The following is a 22,731-nucleotide window of genomic DNA, read 5'->3' on the forward strand; positions in this document are numbered from 1 at the left end:
CTAATAACTTGGTATTTGCAGACCGATGGGTACTAGGAATGCTCATCCTATTATTCTACTTTCATATATGTTTGAAAATTGCCTCCATAAAACAGAACAAACTCTCTTTAAAAAGTGGAACCAATAAGGAACTAAAATTTCCTTATCAAAAAAATCATTTAGGGCTTCCCTGGTGGCACAGTGGTCAAGAGTCCGCCTGCCGATGCAGGGGACATGGGTTCGTGCCCCGGTCCGGGAAGATCCCACGTGCCGCGGAGCAGCTGGACCCATGAGCCATGGCCGCTGAGCCTGCGCGTCCAGAGCCTGTGCTCCGCAACGGGAGAGTCCACAGCAGTGAGAGGCCCGCGTACCACAAAAAAAAAAAAAAAAAAAAAAATCATCTATCATGACAATATTTTATTATGGTTTAAACATGTATAATGTAGTAACATTTTAGCTATAACTGATAAATATGACACATCACTTATTTCACTTGGGATAACGCTGCTGAAAACTAGATATGGTTTGCTGGGCTTACATTAGAAAAACTGTATGGAGAAAATTACATGAACAGTCTAAAGTTTGCTATGAAAACAACGTATTTTATTAAAGTAATTAAAAGTCAAAAAACAACAACAAAAAGGAAATTCCACAACCTTTGTTTGCAACTATATAATCTTTATGTAGAAAAACTATAAAGTGACAGTCTGGAAAGCAACTCCACAATAAACTGAATCCTTACATCAAGAGTAATTAATTATGGAATCAGTTCACCCAAAAGAAATTGTCTTGCTATAGAATATTTCAGCTAAGCTGATTTCAACTGTATTATTCTCATTTCTGAAAATTTGTCTTTCCTGATATTTCAAATCACCAAAGATATAACGTACAAGACCCTGTTGAAGTCAAAGAATAAAACACAAAAATACTCCAAGCACAATTACATATAAAAATGAATGAGGGCATTTATCTACAGATCTACAAAACTATATAAATAACCAATTATACATATAATCCGAGTACACTGACGCTCCATGAGGTGGTACTGAATAAACACTGAGGCATTGAATTTTCAACACTGGAACATGGCTCACTCTGGACAGCAGCGCATTCCCACCTTTTAGTCCAGCATCACAACACATCCCCTGGGATCTGTATTTGTGTATCATCTAAGTCCTGGGAAGTTGATAACAAAATAAAGAAAAATGCCAAAAGGAAAATGAATTAAATACTCCCTAAAATCTATTCTAAAACATGCATGTGGAATATGAAGAAACCAAGCACTTCATGAGTTTTTACAGTCATATGTTCCTTTAAACTTACACTAGTGTCTTCATTAGTACCTGCACTGAATTTTCTGTAGCTTTTCCATTAATATATAATAGAAGAGGAAAACAACAAAGCAAAAAGAAGCTCTTATTTTCTTAGAAAAGTGGTACTATTTATTTTTAAAAACAACTTTCTCTGCTAAAGAAATCACACTGTTGTGGTCATCAGAACAGGTTAAGTCACTTGGACAATACTTATTTCATGTCATTTTTAATAATCATATACTATTATCATGTCCATGTAATTTTTTCAGAACTTATACCACAATGGAGGCAAATATGGGCAGAATATTTCTAATAAACTATATTAGCTCACGATTAGAATTTCTTTAAAGTATTTTCAAGTGCTCAAGAATATTAAAGTTTGTGGGAAAAAATGTGAAAGTCATAAGCAAGTATTTCCTCCCTCTAAGATCCTTTAATTGGGATAAAAGTCTCAGGAATGGTCTGCAATAAAGAAAAACTAGGTCAGTGTATAGTACTTTCTGCAAACTTTAGCAGAAATGCCAAGAACACTCTGAGCCAAATAAAAGTGATCTTTTGGGTCAGGGCTTTTTGTTTTAGTTCTTTAGTCTCTAACTTCTCAACATGTTGCAGTCCAGAAGTGCCCATAAGCTTATTAACAGTAATAAGGAAATACAAAGTCAAAGAAAGATTCACAAACATGATTTACTTTCTCTCACCTGTCAAAGAATGAGAGATTAAGTGGTATTAACCTGGTAAGGAATCCCTGTGCATGTTAGAGAGTGAAGGGTTTAAGCCACGCCCTTTATAAAAAGAGTAGCCATCAGAGGATTTCCTCCTACATGTAGCTGTGGTGGAGGATAACTGTCTATCACAGAGCTGAAACAGGGTATTTCCTATAACTGGATGGCCACACCTACAAACATTTTAGTCAACCTGTAGAAGTTTTGCTATCTAATTAAGTGTTCTTTAGACAGGAAACAGGAATGACATGCTATTATAAAAATATGGTAGAGAATATCTCCTCCCTTACAATTCACCAATTTCTGACCGTTAAGCTTTCACAGAATCCATGGAGAATTAAACACACTTACTCTGGATATTTTCTCATTAAGTTGGAAATAACCTATCTAACAATACCATTTGCAATTCCAGGGGAAAAAAATCCAATACAATCTAATACGAACATTAGCAAACTTCACAGAATACATATTCTACCAAGCCTACACAATCCCCACCCATCACCCAAAAGGAAGCCAGTCTCACCCACTCTAAGATAGATAAACGATGTTCGTTATATCTGGACGCAGATTAAAAGAACTGCTATGTCCCACTGCAGTAGAAAAAATACTAAATATAAGCACCCGAAACTGACCTAACAATTTCTACACACTCCTGCTTCTCCAGGATATTTTTTTAAAGAGAGAAAAAGAAGTACTCCTTGCAACTTGACTGGCAAAATCATTTCCTGACTTATCATTTCTAAGCCTATACTAGATACCAATGAATGACAGAGTGCCCGCAATCACCAGCAACTCAACATTGTTATTTCTGCAAAGAAAGGTAATTATATAAAATTCCATTCTCCCAGGCAATGAACAGGGGAGAAAAACATGCTCTTTAAAAATGGCTATATTTGTAGGTTTTTAAAAACCAGCACCAAATGTTCATGTTTAATTATTCTGAGCAACATTTAGCAATTAACACCCTAACAATACGGACAAACAAAAGAGTGCATGATAAGGGAATAACTTTCAAGCAATATTGCATGTTGATAAGAACCACTAAGTAAAATAATCTGATTGGCTCATTTCTACAGCTATTGTAGGTCTGCCCAGTTTGGCAATAACATGCCTCACTGCTCAGCTGATATTCCTACTCCTCAAATCATGAGTACAGCTTTTTTATTTTGTGACTAGGCAAGACTAAGTAAAACAACTTGAAAAGGTATTTTTAAAAAACAAGCTAACTCAAAACAATCCATTATTAGAACAGTTTTCTACTCTATTAAGAGGGGGAAAAAACATCAAGCATTGTATAAAGTGCCTAAATGAAAAACTGAAAGCAAGATTCACAAATAGTAGTAGTGTCAGTTCAAGTCTACATAACCCTTTATTACATTATAGCAATATTATATTCAACATTACACAAGTTTTCTTATTTCTTCCTCATACTGCAATTTATTACCACTGTATTACAGATTTCAACTCTGCAAATGGTTTAAATCAACTTTTTGCACCTTTAATTTACAAACCATTGGATGTTAAGTTTCCTGAAAATTATTTTATTTTTAAATTTTACTTAAAGCTAAACCTAAAACTAAATTCTTTAAAAACAAACCAAAAAAACCCAACAAAGGTGCTTTACACTGAACCTTGTAGAAATATTCTGATACCAGTGTTTGAAAGACAGCCTACAGAGGGCTGTAAAAGGGTAACCTTCAAAAAAAAATTCTATGGCCAACTATTATTAGAAAACTTTTAAGTAAACTTTTCTAATGAGAGAAGATGAAATCGAAAGATGGAAATTTAATTTTTCCCTGAAAATAAGTAGTTGCTCAGGACACAGGTTAAGTCTATTGAAACCATATTGCTTCTCTGAAAAAAGAAAAAAATATTCTAACCAGGCATTGCATTAACAAAAGACTACACCACATTTGCGTAGTCTTTTGATCTCTGGGTACTAGTATTACTTAAGGGAACCTTACCAAAGAAACTGGTTGGCAAACCTACCAAATGTGAGTCTCAGGTCCCTAAATTTTGACAGTCATCTTAGTAAATATAAAACTTTAGCTACCTGAACAATGGAGCTTGTAAAGTGCATTAGGTATAAGAAACACAGCAGAAGTGCTAAACTCACTTAAGTAGGACTTTAAGGGACTTGATGTCATCGATAGGGCAAAAAAACAACGTTATAGTTTTCTGTTCAGATTTTATTTGAAATCTAATTCAAATTGTCAAAGCTACAAAAGGGGGGAAGACATCTGTATTATTTTTTGCTAAGTCACAACATCCTAAAACAAAATATTACTACTGCCAGCAGATCCATTATACACATTTTTGATGAAGTTCATTAGCACAATAAAAATCTCATCTTGAGAAACAGCCACAATGAAAGTAATTTATACAATATAAAACAACGACAGGTCTACAGATGCAGTTACTTATGAGTTTACACATGCATTCACAAACAAAGAAAAACCCCAGGAATGCTCTTTCATTAGATTTTTTGTTTTTTTGTTTTTTTTTTAAAAAACAGACCGTTCAGGCACAAAACAAAATCGCATTTCCAATAAGTGACAGCATCTTAAAAATTTATGTCAGTGTTTGTTTTTCTTTGACTTTTTATGAGACCTGTGTGGAGATCGGGACTGGGATCTGGATTTCTTCCCTGATTTTTTAGGGGATCTAGACCGTGATCGCCTAGACCTTTTAGGTGTCCTTGAACCAGATGGAGATCTGAGGAAACAAACAAAAACAATTTAACCAAAGTACTCATGTGATCAAAACTGACTATCTTTAAATTATCTAAAGTGATCTTTAAGAGAGCACAATGAAAGTCACTGAAATAAAAAAGGATGTAAACTTTCCAAGTTTATGCTTCGCCTACTGTGTACACACACACACAGATTTTGTACTTCCTAGGCACTGCATCAGTGATCATTGGTGGTATGCATGCTTAGAAAGACAGATTCCTGAGCCTTACTACTGCTCTACTGAATCAAAATCTCAAGAGGCAGGGACTGGGAATTTGCATTTTAACAAGCTCCCCAGATTATTATAAGCCAAAGTTCAAAATGGCATCCAAGATCATTCACAAACTTTTAAACGCAGCAGCTTTGCAGCCTATCTTCTTGAAGGGAAAAGAACCAACTACTGCAATATCATTTGACGAAATCATTTAAGACAGCATAACTCTGTAAGTGCTATTCATGAAAATTACCAAAACAAATAATTATATATACATATATATAATTTTCATGAACATGTATATACATATATGCACAAGCACCATTTAGAAAGAGAGACTTATCTGTTGTATAAAGATTTTACTAAAAATGGTTACAATAAAAACGTTTTAGGATAAAAAGCAGTTTTAGCTCTCAGAAAAATTCTTCTATAAAACACTAGATAAATAAAACATTTCTGAACCACCTTTCTGGAACTAGGAGGAGAAAGGTATATAACACACTAAATTAAACACTGAAGAAATGGTATCTATGTCCATAAGTCTCTACCCAAGAACTTGCTAATAAGATTACTGTTGGGTGGGGAGGGAGAACGTATTTTTCTTTCAGCCTTGACAAAAATCAAAGAATATTCTATAGAAGCTAAAGAACAGAAAGGAAAGGAAAGCAGCTATCCCTACTCCACAGGAAACTGATGTTTAAAATTCTTGGCTGGTCTTTCCTTGTTGGAAGCTTTCTTGTGCTTTAGTCATGACAAGGCTGGGGTGGTGAGATGGGAAGGAAGATTCTAAAATGAAAGTATATCTGTTTGGTTTTCTAAAATCCTTTAAAAAATGGCTGCCAACCAAATTATTTTCAAAAGCTGGTGGAATGACAAGGAAACTGGCATTTCAAATATTACAAAAAAATGACTTGCGTTTACCTTTTGGCCTTTTTGCTAACATCTCTAGGAGAATCTTTGTGAGATGACCTGGACCGTGAGCTCTCTTTATGAGATCTTTCTGAACGCTCTGATCGCTCCGATTTTGGTGATGGGGATTTCACTCGTCTACCACTGCTACTGCGAGATGGGCTAGGGGACGTACTGTGTCGCCTTTTCCTATGGAACAAAGCCCCCAAAACATTCCATAAGTGAGCAAAGGATCAGGTATTCATTTTCCTTCTACTAAATTAGCTTTTAATTCCTACCAGCTTACACTATCTTTATTTTCACTAACCTTATTAATGTTATTTTCCAACAACATTCAAAGCCTTTTATACTAAGAACAAATAAGTCTTAAAGATAGGTTGATCTAGACAAAAACTGAATTCAACTAAATTAGATTTTCTCCTGCTCTAAGAAAGATTATTGGAACAATGGACCAAATTTCATAAAGGTCTCTGATTAGACAATCATGTTTTTTAAAATGTTAATTTCCTGCTCTTGAAAACTTTTGTTGTTGTTTGATCTTGAAACTTTTACTGTAGTTAAGTATGAAAACGGGGCATCATGTAGGCACACTACTCTTAAATGATTGGGGACGAGGGGGGAAGGAAGAGGAAGAAGAAAATAAAGCAAAAGGAGAAATATTTTAACATTGGGGGAATATGGGTGAAGGATATCTGGGAATTCTTTATACTATTCTTGCAACTTTTCTATAAATCTGAAATTATATCAAGATAATAATAGAAAACAAAAAAGTGACAGATTTACTACTTAACCAATTAGTATAACTGTTATTTGTAACTATATGTAGGGTGACTGAGCCAAATTTTTTTTCTTGGCATTTGTTTGGTTTTTATTAGGAAAACCTCAATTCTGTTAACTGAAGTAATTTTCTCTACTAATCAGAGATTTAGGAACTGTGCAAGTAAGGAATAAAAACTAAAAGAGAAATGATTTTGATTAGAATAAAGCCTTAAAGTGAGGACCAAGTCCCTATGGCCTATATACACAAACTCCCTTTACAAACAGGACCAGGAGACTCAAGTTTACAGATATCAGCCTCAGCACAGAAGAAAAGCTTATATTGGCGGCAACAGGTAAGATCTAGCAAGTTGTTTAGTTATTTAAGCCTTAGGTTTGATACCTAATACGGTAACTGAATTCTTGCACCAAACTAAGGCTAAGGTACCATACGAACCATGTAAAGGGATGATGTCCCAGATAACTAAGCCAAGTGCCAACTGACTGCCCCATTTCTCAGCTAATTCTGCCTCCTGCAGGCAGAGGCCAAACATGTTTACCACACACACAAAAATACTTTTCCAGTTTGTTGGCACCAGTGATGAAAATATTACAAAATGAAACATGATTCCAAATCCTGAAACCAGTATAGGCATTAAATGAGAAATGTTATACCTTTCTTTCCTTGTTGGAGTACACTCATCCTTTTCCTTCTTGTCTTTGGATCGAGATTCCAATTTTTCTTTATCCTTCTTATCTCTTTCTCGTTCTCTTTCTAATTCTTTCTCTTTCTCCTGTTTTTTTTTTTTTTTTTTTTTTTAAAGAGAAAGTATTTAGCCATTAAAAACACCAACCTGGTTAATCTCATTTATGAAACAATATTGCCTCTTCTAGTTAACTATTTTTTAAATTACTACTGAAGGTGTAACTATTTTTTTAAAATACCTACTCTTCCAGAAAACCAGTCATTTCTTCTACTCTTCTACTTATACTGAATAATAATAGTGATGCCAGTGACAGCAGCTAAACATTTTCTGAGTGCCTACCACAGGCCAAGCAATTAATGAACAATTTTCCATATACCATTTCATGTAATTCCTCGAAACATGCCTAGGAATAGCATTATCCTCATTCTAGAGATGAAAAATGAGACTCAGAAAGGCTAAGTACCATGCCTGTGGTCATACAGGATGGTGAAGTCAGGATTTGAGCCAAAGCTCCAGAGCCAGGGCTCTCTTAGCTACTACCTAGAGTGCTGTCCCTCCACTTGAAAAAACAATTGGAAAAAGCTAACAGAACAATGACCTTTCCAACTCAGACTGCAATAAAATTGTCAATAGTGATTCTAATGGTACAGCAAGTTGATTTAATCAAAGGAAAGCCCTTACAAAGTAATATGTTGAAAAGGAGAAAGAGCTATTCACAATACTCGTCCATCAGAAAATACTATACTATCAGAAAATACTATTAAAATACTATTAATACTCAATACTAATACTATTGAGAAACAAGTACCAATCATATTGGAAATGTTAAATCCTAATTTATAAAAGTACAAACTGACTACATGACTATATAATTATATAAACCAAAAAATAACTTATTTGCTTATCCCCAACTGCTACAACTGCCACTTCTCACTTGAAATTATAATTTCTATTGATAATTAAAGGAGTGGCTATAGACAATGAACCCACAAAGCCAACTTAGCTTTCCACTAACAGGAATTAAATTTCTCTATGATTTGTATGCATCAAGAAAGCTAACTGATATCTGATAAAAAGCCTACATCAGATGCTGGCACATGTTTTCCATAAGGGCCAGGTGGTGAATATTTTCTTTGTGGGCCACAACCGGTCTACTCTACCGCTTTAGTCGCCACAGTAGATAATACACCGATAATAAGTGAAGGGGTATGGCTGTGTTTTAATAAGTTTATTTACAAAAATGAGGTGATGGCCATAGTCTGCTGACCCCTAGTATGTACCTTCAAAAAGTACATTCTTCCCTCCAATTACAACGATGGGATGCAAGGAGACTAAAATGGTAATACATGTATTACTACATTAGACCCAGTGGGCATCTCAAGGTGTAGTCTTCCATGCAGATCAAACATCTACCACCATCTCCAAAGGGACTCATGGGGTTCAGACACATAACATCTTTTTTTAAAAACAAACAAACAAAAAAACTCATTTATCTTTTTTCCAAATACAACATACTGAGCACAAATTTAAAAAGTGATGCTGAGGAGACTGACTTCCTCTGGTGACCTGTAGGATACATTTTCCTGATTGACACTTTCATAGGAATCAGACTACAGTTAAAACACTCAAGATATTTTAAACATTTTAATTCAATAATAAAGAGTTAATATAGCTATTATCTAATTCACAATCCTGCAAAATTGGGACTTATCAACCCAGTTTTACAGAGTAAAAGCAGGTTTCAGTGACGTGCCTGGGAGTGCACAGCAGACAGTGGCACCAGGAGTCCACAGTGTTGTACAGCAACAAGCTGCTTTACCACACTGTTGTGCTCCCGTCACCATTAATAGGTTTGTATGATTTTAAGCTCCCTTCTAGTTGTTTCTATTTCTCTCTATAATCTTTTATTTGTAATGACAGTCAAGATATAGGTAAAAATTAATAGCAGTCCCGATAAAATTCCTAGGTTCTTTCAACAATTATCATGTAGGCCTCCTTGTTCTAAAATTCTCTGTATATCCCTAAACACTTTTTTATGTATAAGAATACGAGGTCCCTCAAAAGCTTAGAATTCACAGATGAGATATTCTACCACTTGCTGTCCCTCCTTGGGACACAATGGAAAAGGAGTCCTAAATGAAATTCCCAAACCCTAACACCATCTCTGACTCTGTGCTACTTCTCAGGGTTCTTGGTGTCTCACTGTCACAAATGTGACTCTTTCTATAGTATCTTCCAGTTCTGAAAGCATGTTCTTAGCAGGATTTCATGCTCCACAGGTAGTATCAGGAATAAAACAGTGTGCTGTTGCCCTAAGACTGCTTTCCACGCTGAAATAACTGTAAAACGTCAAGTTTCAAACATTCCGAATTAGCTACCAATATTCAGCATGTAGACAAAGGATATAATTTAAATATTCTTTTCCTTAAATATGCCAATATATCAATATTGTAGGCAGTCAAACAAATAACTCTGGAAAATGCATATTACTGCGTATACTTATTCCGTACTCGTTGAAGAAGTTTATCTCTGTAGTGTTCTACTTGTTCCTGAAAGCTCTGGCCTGGTTTTTTAGGTCTTTTTCCAGATTCCAATTCATCTTGAAACTTCATAACTTTGAGCTGTGAAATAACACATATTTAAAATAAATCTTTTTATCACTATAGCTTCTCAAGGAGTGCTTTGCTCCTTTAAAAAAAACTCTCTTCTTTGAAACAAGTGTATAAAAACGAAAAGCATAAGTATAGCAACATAAAACATAAAAACATACAGTAACCGATTAAGGACTCAGTCAAAATATAACATCAATGTGTAACTCCCTCATCGGAAGGCCACTTGTCAGACAAGCCCAACTATGCAGAATTCAAGTAATCAGACATTAGTCCACGTGCTCTCTGCACAGCCACACGAGATGACTTGACAAAAATGACTGTTCTAATTTGTGGTAAATCAGTTTAAGAGGTAAGCATCCAAGAGTCAAACAACAGACCTGAATGCTACTTTGGTGAAAGAAAGGCATTCCTAGAGCACCTTTTGAAGATCATTATAAAATCCCTAGCTACAGTTCCTGCTGATGTGGCCTAACTCAGGCAAAAGCACAAGTCCAGGTCGCCCAGAAAACAGGTCACAAAGGATCCCAACTCAAAAGACAGTAGCCCATGGAATGGCTTGTTAGCCATCTATCCCCTGGCTGCCCTGGGACAGTGCCAAGTATATCACCTTTCCCCTCAACTATTCACTCTTTCCTCAGGGATGAGGGCAGAAAAGGGATCTTTCTACTTCAACAACAAAGAAGACCCTTCACCTGGCTCCCCACCTAGTGTTCCACTCCTCCAACCCTTATTGATAGAAACGGAGACAACAGCAGAATGAGAAAAGAGAATGCCAGCCTAGGCACTGCTCTAAGCAGAATCTGAAAGATTAAGAACTTGCTTCCAGTAAACACTGTAATTTATGGCTGCGTGTTTTCTAAGTGCTTTGCAGAGAATGTCAATATTTTATAACACAAATCCTTTGGTTTTTATTAATCCCGTGGTAAAAAAAGATTCAGCTATAGACATCTTTATTACGACACATGTGGGGAAGAAAAGAGCTTTTAGAAAGAAAAACTACACAATAAATATACATTATACATACTATATATCCTATAGTGTATAATAAAACTAATTAGAACTTAATTCTTTATTTAAGGGTTCTCCAATAAAAAGGTACTCACTGAATTCTAAATTCAGAAACTGACATTTGAATTTAGGGGCAGAGAAGAGAGCGCGCATGAATAAAGCTCATGAGCCCTGAGTTCTAGTTCAAATTTGCCACCAGTTGTGGACCTTTACTCCACACGACTAAATCTCAGAGTAAATAAGGGAGAAGAATAGATAATTCTATAACAAACCCAAGATCTACATTTTAAAATCAGGATTTGGCTCACGTCCAAATCCCAATTGCGATAGGGTAGCCACTATGAGAGTAGGATGAACCACCGCTGAGTATCTAACAAAGAGAGAGGCCAGATTCTCAAAGAACATATAAAGTAGGGAAATGTATATATATAAGGTGTGTTGCTATGTGCACCTCTGTGTATGCATGTATAGCACAAATCAGTATATACATATACAGTGTAGAACCATCCAAATTGACAAAAGTTGTATCACATGGTTTTCTTTCAAGTCAATAAGAAAACAGAACATTTAGAAACAGTCTGTTTTGGCATTTATAAGAGGGTAATTCAATTATCAAGAAAATACATTTTTTATTGAACTCAATCTTTGTTTCTACTCCAATAGATCCATCAGGTCAGTAAGGCAGAGTTCAGTAAGACTGGGAGAAGTTCTGAGAGTTAAGGGCCATGTGCAGCTTGAAAAAGGTCCACAGGTGAGCACATTCACTGATAACACATCTTATTCCCCTACAATTTTATAAAGAATGTATATGAATATACCTCAGGAAAAATGAATCAACTTACTAACTCTGAAAATCCCTCCTCTCTACTTAAAATTGACATCACACTGATTCTGTGTAAGGCTGAAACAAAACGTTTTCTCTATTAACTTTCTGGCTTGGTGATATCGAGAAAGAGGTGGGCAAGAACTTGTACCAGCCCAGCAGTGAGTAAGTGGAGAAGTGGAAATTAAGGTGGTAGGTATTATAAGTTAGTAAGAGGAAAAGCACTGACAACCAGTAGGCATATAAAATACTGTTAAATGAACGGACAGAGTATTAAAATTCACTCTCACGTACACTTTTGAGATTCTGGACTGACTGCTACACGACTGCTAATATTTACTGGGAATGTTCTACCACCTTGGGGCAAGAAATAAGGAAGGCTCCCATTATACAACCCTCCCCTCACTGACGTGTCTGAATACCTTTGGTAATTTTAAAAAGGCACTATAATAGAAAAGGGAATGGAGAGAGAGAAGTCTTGAGAGTTTGGATTCCCACAGTAAGTTATTCCCCTTCTTATTGTTAAGCCCCAATCAACATCTACTCTCTCCCCATCACTCGTGCAGACACTGAAAATGAGCCTACTACAGTACCACGTATACATAACTTGAACGTGTCAGAAAATATCTCATTTTTTTTGTTACATACTATTTATGCTCAACATGTGATGGATTTCATAATGCGAGATATAATCTATTCATTACATCAATATCTGCAGAGGATCTCCTATGTGCCAGGCACTGGAGATATGATGATGAACAGACAACAGACATGGTCCCTTACTCTTGCAGAAATCACAGCCTAGTGGGGAATACACTAAACAAGCAAGCAAGAAAAAAAAAAAATACACACACCACAACACATGCAAACTCGTAACAGAAAGACAGAAGAGATGCTTGAACTAAGAGGCCTGAAGGAAGACAGCTGGTATGAAGGTTTCCAGGCAGAGAGGGAACAGTATGGACCAAGGTATGATGCTAAGAGGAAGCACAGTTTGGTGGGAAAAGTGAAAGAAGGCCAGTGTAGTGTAGTTTAAACTTCAATGCAATACTAACCTCAATTTCACGGAGTTTAGCTCGTTTTTCCTCACTCATTTCAGAGTACTTAGAGAACTTGGACTCAGTCATTTCTTCTTTGATTGGATTAGAGTACAAATGATGTTCTTCAGATTTGGAACTTTGAGTATCTTCTTCATCTTCACTTTCTTCTTCTTGACTTTGGAAATAAATAAGCAGAATACGTTGTATGTCACAACAGCAAGGAAAAAAATTACATTTTACAGTACAGCTTTTTGATTTTTCACTGCCTTAGAGCTTAAATAATGTTAACAAAACATAAGAGGACAATTCATCACTAAAACATTTTTTACTAAATATCTGATCAAATAACAATTTTATAAAACTCTTATGTTTCCTCCATAGAAAAAATTTGAGCTTCAACATAATCACACTTCTAAAAATTCTGCTTATGTTAATGTTATTTCTGTGGTTTTCATTCTGCCACAAACTTTCCTTGCAACAGTTAAATGAAATGACTAATCAATCAGTGATTTCTGCATACTTCATAGTTCAGAGTGATTTCATGATGGTTAATGTTTAAAAAGCCAAATGTTTACCCTTCCTTCAGCAGAGCCTGTAAGCTAGAGAATACATAAGTTTGAGTCACAGAGTTTCGATGCAGCAAGTAAAAGACCTTATCTAATTAACACATAAACCTAAGAACAAAACAGTGTATTAATTTTAAATATTAGCACACATTAGTATTCATGTCATAGTTGATTATGAAAGTTGTATTGGTTCTATGTCAGATAAAAAGAAAATGATAAACTAAGTGGCTACCATAGCTAAGGATACAACAAAGAAAAATTCTCCTGTCCTTCCAGAAGCAATCGAGTAGAAACAGACAGGGGAGCAACTATGACAAGCTGCGCATCATTGCCAGGATAGGATTAACAAATGTTCTTCAATGTTCTTGAAGCACAAAGAATGATGGGACTTAAAAAAAAAAAGGTTGTATGCTCTGGGACTGGGCCTTTTGAGTGTAAATGTTGAATCTGGGCAAAACAAGTCTTCCATGTACAAACTCAAAATGTTTATGTATATACAAACAAAATTCCTCATAAACAATACTGTGATATGAACATTACTGGCACAGCCTAGAATACATGCCATTTTCCCTTAATATTTGAACCTGATAAGCCCTTATATATTAGTATTTGAGTACTAACTACCCTCTACCATGAATAAGAGGAGTTCTTTTAGTATATATTTAAAACTATTCATAATAATATAAAAACAATTATAACCAAATCCTTTCCAAATAAAATTTTAATTATTTCAGAGTCACACACTGAATGAGAAAAATTTAAGCAAGGTAGATAAAAATAAAGAGAGTACTAGCTTTTTAATTTCTCATTTAAAGGTCCTTTCTAGAATACTAATAAAATACTTTTCACACTTTATACTCTCAGAGCCCCACAAATCATTAGTAGCACATATAGGCACAACTCAATACAATACTCAGGTGACGAAAAAAAGAGGAAAAAGTCAAAACCAACGATTAAAAAACATATTCTTTTCGGAAATAAACTTTTACTTAATATTTCTCATTAATTTGTCAGAAACTTCCTAAATGCAGTTCTTAGCTAATTTTTTAGAAGAACGAGAATTTCTTGTTTTATGGTGCAAAATAGTTTTACAAGTGTCTCAGATGCTTTTAGTGGTTAAAGTGTGTGTGTGTGCGGGCGTGTGTGTGTGTGTGTGTGTGTGTGTGTGTGTGTAAATACAGATTATTTACTGAAGGATTATTCTGGAAAGAGTTAATCAACAAAGATGCAACACAGCTAATGAAACTGTGTTATCTATTCAATGGAGATTACTTAACCAATTCCAGCCTGTTATTTACAATTTTTTCAAAAAAATTTTTTTGCAATTTGAAATATTCCTTGATAAACTTCCTTGTACACTTATCTGAATGCTTGCTTTCAACCACAGATGAATACAGAGCAGATAAACATATGGACTAACATGGAATAACAAAACCCATGACACTTGAGTGAAAAACAGAATAGTCACACAATAGTATGTACAGAATAGTATGTACAATATTACATAATTTATGCTTTAAATAGATATGTTTTTATATATACAGAGAAAGAATATAGGTGGCTAGACACTAAACACTAATCATATTATTTAAGACTTTTAAAATGAACTACACTACAATTTGAGAATTTAAAATACACACATACTTTACAGCTGCTATTTAAATTTTGTAAGGCCTGAGTGATCTGTTCTAATTGGCTTTGACTTTAGCTCTTAGTTACCAGTTCTAGCTTCAGATCTCATCACAGCCTCATCTTGCTCTTCTTGTAAAGAACTGGAAATTCAAGACTAAACCCATACAGAATTCATTACAAACGAATTAAATTACTATTGGAACTTTTCTCCAAAGCATTAGTAGTGCTATATATATTTTTTAATCACCCTTCTGCCGCAAAGACAATAATTACTAGTGTCAAAAAGCAGCTCCAGGGCTTCCCTGGTGGCACAGTGGTTGGGAATCCGCCTGCCAATGAAGGGGACACGGGTTCAAGCCCTGGTCCGGGAATATCCCACATGCCGCGGAGCAACTAAGCCCGGGAGCCACAGCTACCAAGCCTGTGCTCTAGAGCCTGCAAGCCACAGCTACTGAAGCCCGCGTGCCTAGAGCCCGTGCTCCACAAGAGAAGCCCCCACAATGAGAAGCCCGTGCACCGCAACCAAGAGTAACCCCCGCTCACTGCAACTAGAGAAAGCCTGCGCGCAGCAACGAAGACCCAATGCAGCACGCTGACCCGCCCCCGCCCAAAAACAGCAGCTCCTTGGTAAAAAGGCATTTTGGATTCAGCCACTAGAGAGCAGCAGTGAGGCGCAAGAAAATTTCAAGGACCAGAAAGCGGTAATATGTGAAAAAGTATTTTTCCCTGTTTTCAAAAAGTTATTTTCATGTTATCATGACTTATTTGGAGCTCCTAGGAAAAATCAAAAATATAAATTATATTTTCAGTGATCCGTGCTTCACTGTATGAATGATGTACAATTACCATCAACACAAAAATGCTTTCACATTTCAAACATTAACATAAATATCAAATTCAATGCAAAAAAATTAGCACCTTTAGAAACAAAACCACTTGAACAATATTTGGGTTTTGCAATGGCTTTTCTACCCTTCCCTTCCCTTAAATAATTATTTTATGAATACACATACTCATTTTAAAAAGCAGTGATTCTACAATGGTGAGAGATGTTACTAATGATGGGACTGCAGACATAAAAATGAAAACAAACTGGACTGTTTACAATTCCTGTACTCCTAAACAGCCTCAGAGAGGTACTTCCATCAGCGAACCACATCTATATTTTGTAAACATGTTGTCATAATCATTGCTGACTTGTTCTGATCACACTGTTTCTGGAAAGACATCACCATTGCCAAGTTTTCTTCCTCATACCAAACTGTGTTTCCACAAATGCTGATCAATCATATTGCCTTAAATCTAAATGCTAACACCCACTTATTGAATCCACACAAATGCTCAAATTGTGCTGGGACACAAAGGGACTTTTCCTTTTGTGCACTCTTCCATATGAAAACAATAAAAGAAGATTTAAAAAAAACCCCAAAACCAGAAACCTCTGCTTTGATGCCATCTCTTTCCCTATTAAAAAAAAATTAACTTTTTTTGCAATGATTTTTAAAGGTGTCAAGTGCTATCTTAAAAAAAAAAAAACTACCAGCATAAACTTGCAGGAGAATTTGGGAGCAGGAATTCCTATAATCACATTCAGTGTTAAACTCAAAATCAACCGGGGGTAATTACCAAAGAGCAAAACAAACTATAATTTCTCCATAAAATAAAGGTAAAATGGTTTTTTTCTTTTAGTTATTCTTAGTTCTTCTGAGGTGTTAACATTTAAATAACATAACGGTCATAATGGTCATAATGCATTATTTTTCTTAGCAATGCACAATCCCCCCCAAAAAGGAGCATAACCTTCCCATTCACATTTTAAAAAACACTTTTTGTGGAGCCAAAACAATACTTGATGACAAAGATTTAAAATAAATGCAGTCGACCATTTAGTAACTACAAAGTAAGAATGTATAACCTAGCATAGGAAAACAAACTCAAAAGCAAAGTGAAACCAGATGCGTCAAAACCAGAAAGCAAAAGCTCTTTATTCACTGGAAAAACAATGAAGAACTAAAAATGATCCTCTTAAAACAAGTTTTTTTAAGAGTTAAGTTTTCCTCTTCACTATTATTTCAAGCATACCTCTTAATGAAAAAGGGAGTGTATATGCAATAAGAAACTGAGTATATTCGAAACTTAGATTCTTACTTTTGATTTTCTTCTTCTTCTGATTCTTCATGCTGGTCAAATAACTCCCATTTAGAAGTTGTTACAGCTGAATGGAAGGAAAAAAAGGATGTAATTCCATAAGGTAAATCAGCATTTTTGCAGCAGCACAGTAGAAGCCCAGCTTTAGAACTGAAAGTTTATATTACAGAAGTTATCTACATTTATCTTTTCTTTGAATAGCCATTTCTATGTACTAAATGTATTTCTTTCCTCACACCTACACTATAATTTTATTCAAATTCATGAGGTGACAACTAATGTTGTCATCCTTATTTCTATGCTAGATGGTAAGATTTATTTCATTAGAACCTACAAATACTAAATTAACAATTACAGATTATAAGCGCTAGGATACATGTCCAAGCAAGTATGAAAGACAGGTCTAAACTGCATCTAAGAAGTCAAGCATTATAAGAGAGACAAAGCTTTGTTTTTTCTGAAACTGACCTCTAAGTAAACTTCCAAATAGGTACAGCTTCCCATCTACATTTTCTACTGAAATGGCTTAACCTAAAAGGTTTTTAGTGATTTCTCTGATTACTCTTGAAGCATCCAAACTGAAGGATCTAAGAAAATTTAAACAGCAACCACAATGAAAACTTAGCCACTAGACATAAAATATGACAACACTGGGTCTTAAGGTTGAAACATGTTATAAAATACAAAAGGAAAATGTACACACACACAACGATTTGGTAAAATTTTAAGTACTCAAGTTTTTAAAGCTTTGTATTTATTGTATTTTTACTTACCCTGTGCTTCCAATTCAGATTCATCTACAGCTTCCCATTTTGATGGGGCAACCTTAAATATAGGCTCATTCTTCTTTGAGTCTTCAGTCGCATCCACTATTGAAGAAAGATGAGCCATTAATTCTGACTACTAGAGGATGACTTAAGGAGCTCATGAGTATTCACTTATTATTAAAAAGTAAAATTAAATAAGGTCACACATGGACTAATAATGCTAGTGTCAAGAACAAGGATTATGACTAATCCAACTCTCTGCACCTGAGGTCCAATTTTTAAATATAAGTATAAATATAATTTATACATATGCATATGCGTGTGTGTGTGTGTGTGTGTGTGTGTGTGTATGTATATACACACACACACACACACTCAGAACACAGAGGTGGTTACTGCAAGCAAATGGAGAAGCTGAGGAAGTAAAAGAAACTTTAGTACCTTTATCTAATTATTGTTTAAACTGCAGAATTCATATATTATTCAATATTTTAACATATAATCCAAATGTACTAAAGATTATGTATACTTCCTATTTCCAAAAATGATTTCAGGCAAATAGGAAAACTGAATCTATAAGTTAGGAAAACTAATAATAAAAATAGAACTGATAAAACCAAGCACCTGGGATTATGCATACAATTGAACACAAGATTTTGCCTATAGTTTCCTAACAAGACAGGAAAAACCTGCTAATATTGTAAGAGGCTGACTGTCCCAACAAATAAATGTGACCAGAAAGGAAATCTTTTTCTTGGCACAAATGTATTACTGGGTTGTTCAATTCTGAAAAGTCAGAAATAAAAGACAGAAAAAAGTTAATGACTGACAACCTTACTGAGAAATTATAACCTTTTTCCATATCAGCATGTGTGGAAATTAAAGAGGCTTGGAATCAAACTTATTAGCTAGATTTAATGAGTTTGAAATTTGAACTTACAAGGCACTCCATCAAGATCATCATCAAGGCTCTTTATAGGGACTCCATCAAGGTCATCAATGGGAGTAGCATCAATAGGAATTCCATCCACATCTTCTAGAGGTGCACCATCAAGCTCTTCCTCAATGGGGGCACCATCAAGGTCATCTGGTACATCCTATAAAAACACATACTACTGTAACATTTTCTTTTGCTTGCTAAAGTCATATTGCTAAAAGATTAACTTGCAATCCAGTATAAACCAACCAACATTCCCAGGTACAATGTGAGGATATAATAAGAATATATTTTTATCATCCAGCTGACAAAGACTCATTCATCTGTGCAATATTTAGCAAATAGTTAGCAAGTACTTAGTTATGCCAGGTACCATGTGAGGCACTGAGGATACAATGATGAGCAAAAATGAGCCTTGGTGCCCTAGTCCCTCCTGTCATAGAGCTTAGTACAATTAGGGGGTGGGGGGGACAGGGGGGCAGAGAACGAGCCAGACAATCAGATAATCACAACAATACACGATGACTGCTATAACAAAGAGGTGCACTGTGTTATTAGAATGTGTAATAAGTAGGTTCCACCTAAAGAGGTCTGAGAAGGCTCAATGAATTTATGTTCAAGCTGAGATCCGAAGTGTCTCAGATAAAGAAGAGATGTTCCAGAAAGAGGAAAGAACATGTACAAAGATGTATGGTAGGAGGAAACATATTTAAGAAACTGAAACACGGACCATGTGGTTGGAGCAGTAAAAGTGAAAATATGATAGCTGGATTAGGATGGTAGAAATGAAGATGATGGATTTAAGAACTATTGAGGTGGTTAAAAAAACAAAAACAAAAACACAGAATGGTGATGAATACAATCTGCTACCACTGTGGTGCATCTTTTCAGGTATATGTTTACTTACACAGCTATCTTTAATTTAACAAAACGAAATCATGCTATATACATTACTCTATTACTTGGTTTTTTTCTACTAATATACTATAAATCCTTTCATGTCATCAAATAAAAAAGTCACCAATTTTCACATAAGGACACAAAACAGAGAATTCCTGTTACATATAATTTCAAGTCCTGGGCTCCAGCAATCCCAGCAACAAAAATCCACTGTTTAGTGGTAAGCAGTAGGCATTTTCCATAAAGAAATGTTACATTTGTAACATATCATACCTCCACAGCATTCCAGAAATAAATTTTAAGATAATCGGACAAATACACTGAATACCTACCTCTGTCTCCTTTTCTTCAATAATATTTACAAGTCCTAAGAAAATATTTTGTAGTTTGATCAAAAATGGTTCTGGATAAATTGCCCAATCTTCCCATGCTCTAAAGCAGGTCATTACCCGTTGCTAACAGGAAAAAGACAATGAATTATCATTTAGGGCAATAACTATCCAATGTCATCTCATGATAATGACCATCACAATTTGCTAAATTTTCCTTTAAATCAATATTCTTTTTAAAGTTTAAGGGAAATATCTATTCATCATTACAATATTTTTTTAAAAAATCAGTATTACCTCCCCATTAAAAGAGGAAATAAACTAAGAATAAATGTAATAAAAAAATAAACAGTAACTGTTTGCTCTCAGTCACCTAAGATCAAGGTCCCATACCACTGGTGGCACACATGAGGCCACATTCTGGGAAACACTAGCTTAGAAACTTATGAAAGCTGGATATCAAGGTAGCCCACATTTTGATCTGAATTCCTTTATGGTCCGATGAAGTACTTCTTGATTCTGGCTAACACTTCTCTCTGTCCCCTCCTTAAACTTTTCTATAATCTCTGTCTTATGGTCAAAATTTGAGGTCAAAAAAAATTTTAATGGAGTTGTTTGTCTGAATCCCCTAAATGGGTAGGGTCACTGGGCATCTTCCCAAGCTAAAAATTTCCTTAGTGAGTATTCTTCCCATGAAAGTGTATCTATTTTTTCAACTATAAGTAAGGTATTCTGTTTGGCTTTTCTTAACATTGGTCTACAGCTTGAGCGTTAATAAAAAATTAACAACTGAATATACTTTCAACATGAATAACTATATTCCTAATCCAGCCAAATAATATATACCACTACAAAACAAGTGATCTTCTGAGTGTTTTCTGTGAAAAGACCAATATTTAAAATGTTTAAATAAAACCCTTAAAACTAAAACAGACACCCAACAAAACACTAGACATATTTTAAAATTTCAGACGTTTTTTGACACTGAAGGTAAAATGGCAGTAAATTTTAAAACAATAATTTCTGAAACATCTAAGTTATGTCTTACACTTACTTAACATACTCTTTTAGCCCTCCAATGTGCTTCCCGGCGCCTACTTCCCATTTAAAACACTAGGGCAAAAATACCCAAACGTACCTTAAAGTTTTCAGACTGTAAATGGCCTTGAATTGTACGATAGGTAGCATTGAGGTCTGAAAATATCTGACACAACTTTGTTTCAAAACTGAAATTCAAATAATATGTTTTTTACAATAGAATGTGTTTAAAAATCCTTATCTACTTCAACATGCTAGCCAATGAAAACCACTCTGGACTTTTAATTAATTTTATAAATAAATTAATCAAGTAAATCTTTAAAAGTAAGAATTAGGTGTTTAAACTCTAAAACTATAACTTTAACTCCTATTATTCTGAATTTTTCTTCTGCAAAATCGCACGAAGAGCCTTAAGAACTAGTTCCCTTAATTAACAAGGAACTTTTACATCTAGGATACCTTGAGCCATCTAGTCCAACCTCTTTGTTTTATAAAATAGGAAACAGAAAAGGTAAGTGACCTGTCCAAGGCAAAAGAAGGAATAGCAGAGCTAAGATTAGGGCCCAAACCTCCAAATTTCCCTTCAGAGCCAGTTCCTAAAGAAAAGCTTCCCTAATTCATAAAATAAACACCAAAAAGGAACTGTGGGGAACTGAGGAAGAGTTATATATCAATATACAGCAACATAATTTCCTATTGCCTAGGAAAACATTAACAATGAACTACAACCAATACAATGATGATCAGAGAACACTGATTCTATAAATAATTAATGCTCCTCTGTTTTCTTCCTTTGTTGGCCACTATTTCTAGTGTTTCAGCTTATTTATTACACAAGTGGCTAAATACACAATAGGAATAAAGTGATTTTTAACTCTTCCTATTTGTTCTTTTATTAATAATCAAGAAACTGATAGAAAAACTTTCAAAAGATTATAATAATTTACCTTAAAGTGGTTTACTTCAATGAATACAATCCAATTTTTAGAATATTAAACAAACTATGAAGAAGTTCAAATTATTTCTTATTATTGAGGGTATTAATTAACAAAACTATCCTCTTTTCTGAGCTCCTTACCCTTAAATATTTTAGTTCAGGCATATCAACTTACATCACTATACTTACAATTTTCTATAATAGGAAGCATTGGCAACTTTGGCTGAAGAGTTGTACAAAACATCAGAAACCAAATATAATCTGGCAATCTAGAATACCAAAAGATAGCATAAAATGGATTAAAAATAAAAACCAACAACAAAACACATTACTAAAAATATTTCCATATTGAAATTTTTTGAATCAACAGCATAAGGCCAATGTTTAGCCATAATTTAATAATCCTAACTAATGAGAAGGGTTTTAAGAAATTCAGTATCACCACAACCATGACTTGGGCAGGGATAGAAGTTGTAACTCATTTACATTTCAATCTGTTGATAATTTGTCTGTTAATAACTAAGATAAGTTTCCCAGGCAGAAGGAAAATGAAACTCCACGAGAAAGATTTCTTCAGTCAACTTCTTCATTCAAAAAGGAAACCAATTTCAATTCAAATAGAAGTCAACTATTACCTCTCCTTTACTTAACTGAATGTTCCA

General features: G+C 34.8%; 1 protein-coding gene across 5 annotated transcripts in view; it reads right to left on the minus strand.

The window, feature by feature from the left end:
• Window positions 1–360: 360 nt before the first annotated feature.
• U2SURP (U2 snRNP associated SURP domain containing) overlaps window positions 361–22,731 on the minus strand; it is a 55,981-nt gene continuing 33,610 nt past the window's right edge. For 3 of the 5 annotated variants that reach the window (XM_079923208.1, XM_079923205.1, XM_079923204.1), the window contains exons 18-28: window positions 22,259–22,338; window positions 21,233–21,320; window positions 20,098–20,220; window positions 18,869–19,025; window positions 17,935–18,030; window positions 17,162–17,228; window positions 12,831–12,990; window positions 9,843–9,953; window positions 7,301–7,419; window positions 5,882–6,058; window positions 363–4,729 (exon numbers count right to left, since the gene is read on the minus strand). In XM_079923208.1, the coding sequence (XP_079779334.1) occupies window positions 4,591–4,729; window positions 5,882–6,058; window positions 7,301–7,419; window positions 9,843–9,953; window positions 12,831–12,990; window positions 17,162–17,228; window positions 17,935–18,030; window positions 18,869–19,025; window positions 20,098–20,220; window positions 21,233–21,320; window positions 22,259–22,338 (1,317 nt within the window). In that variant the 3' untranslated portion in view covers window positions 363–4,590. Of the gene's footprint in view, window positions 4,730–5,881; window positions 6,059–7,300; window positions 7,420–9,842; window positions 9,954–12,830; window positions 12,991–17,161; window positions 17,229–17,934; window positions 18,031–18,868; window positions 19,026–20,097; window positions 20,221–21,232; window positions 21,321–22,258; window positions 22,339–22,731 lie in introns of all 5 variants that reach the window. The other 2 variants (XM_079923206.1, XM_079923207.1) reach the window with 2 other exon arrangements.

Source organism: Stenella coeruleoalba (genome assembly GCF_951394435.1).
Source record: "Stenella coeruleoalba genome assembly, chromosome: 5".
Lineage (NCBI taxonomy): Eukaryota > Metazoa > Chordata > Mammalia > Artiodactyla > Delphinidae > Stenella > Stenella coeruleoalba.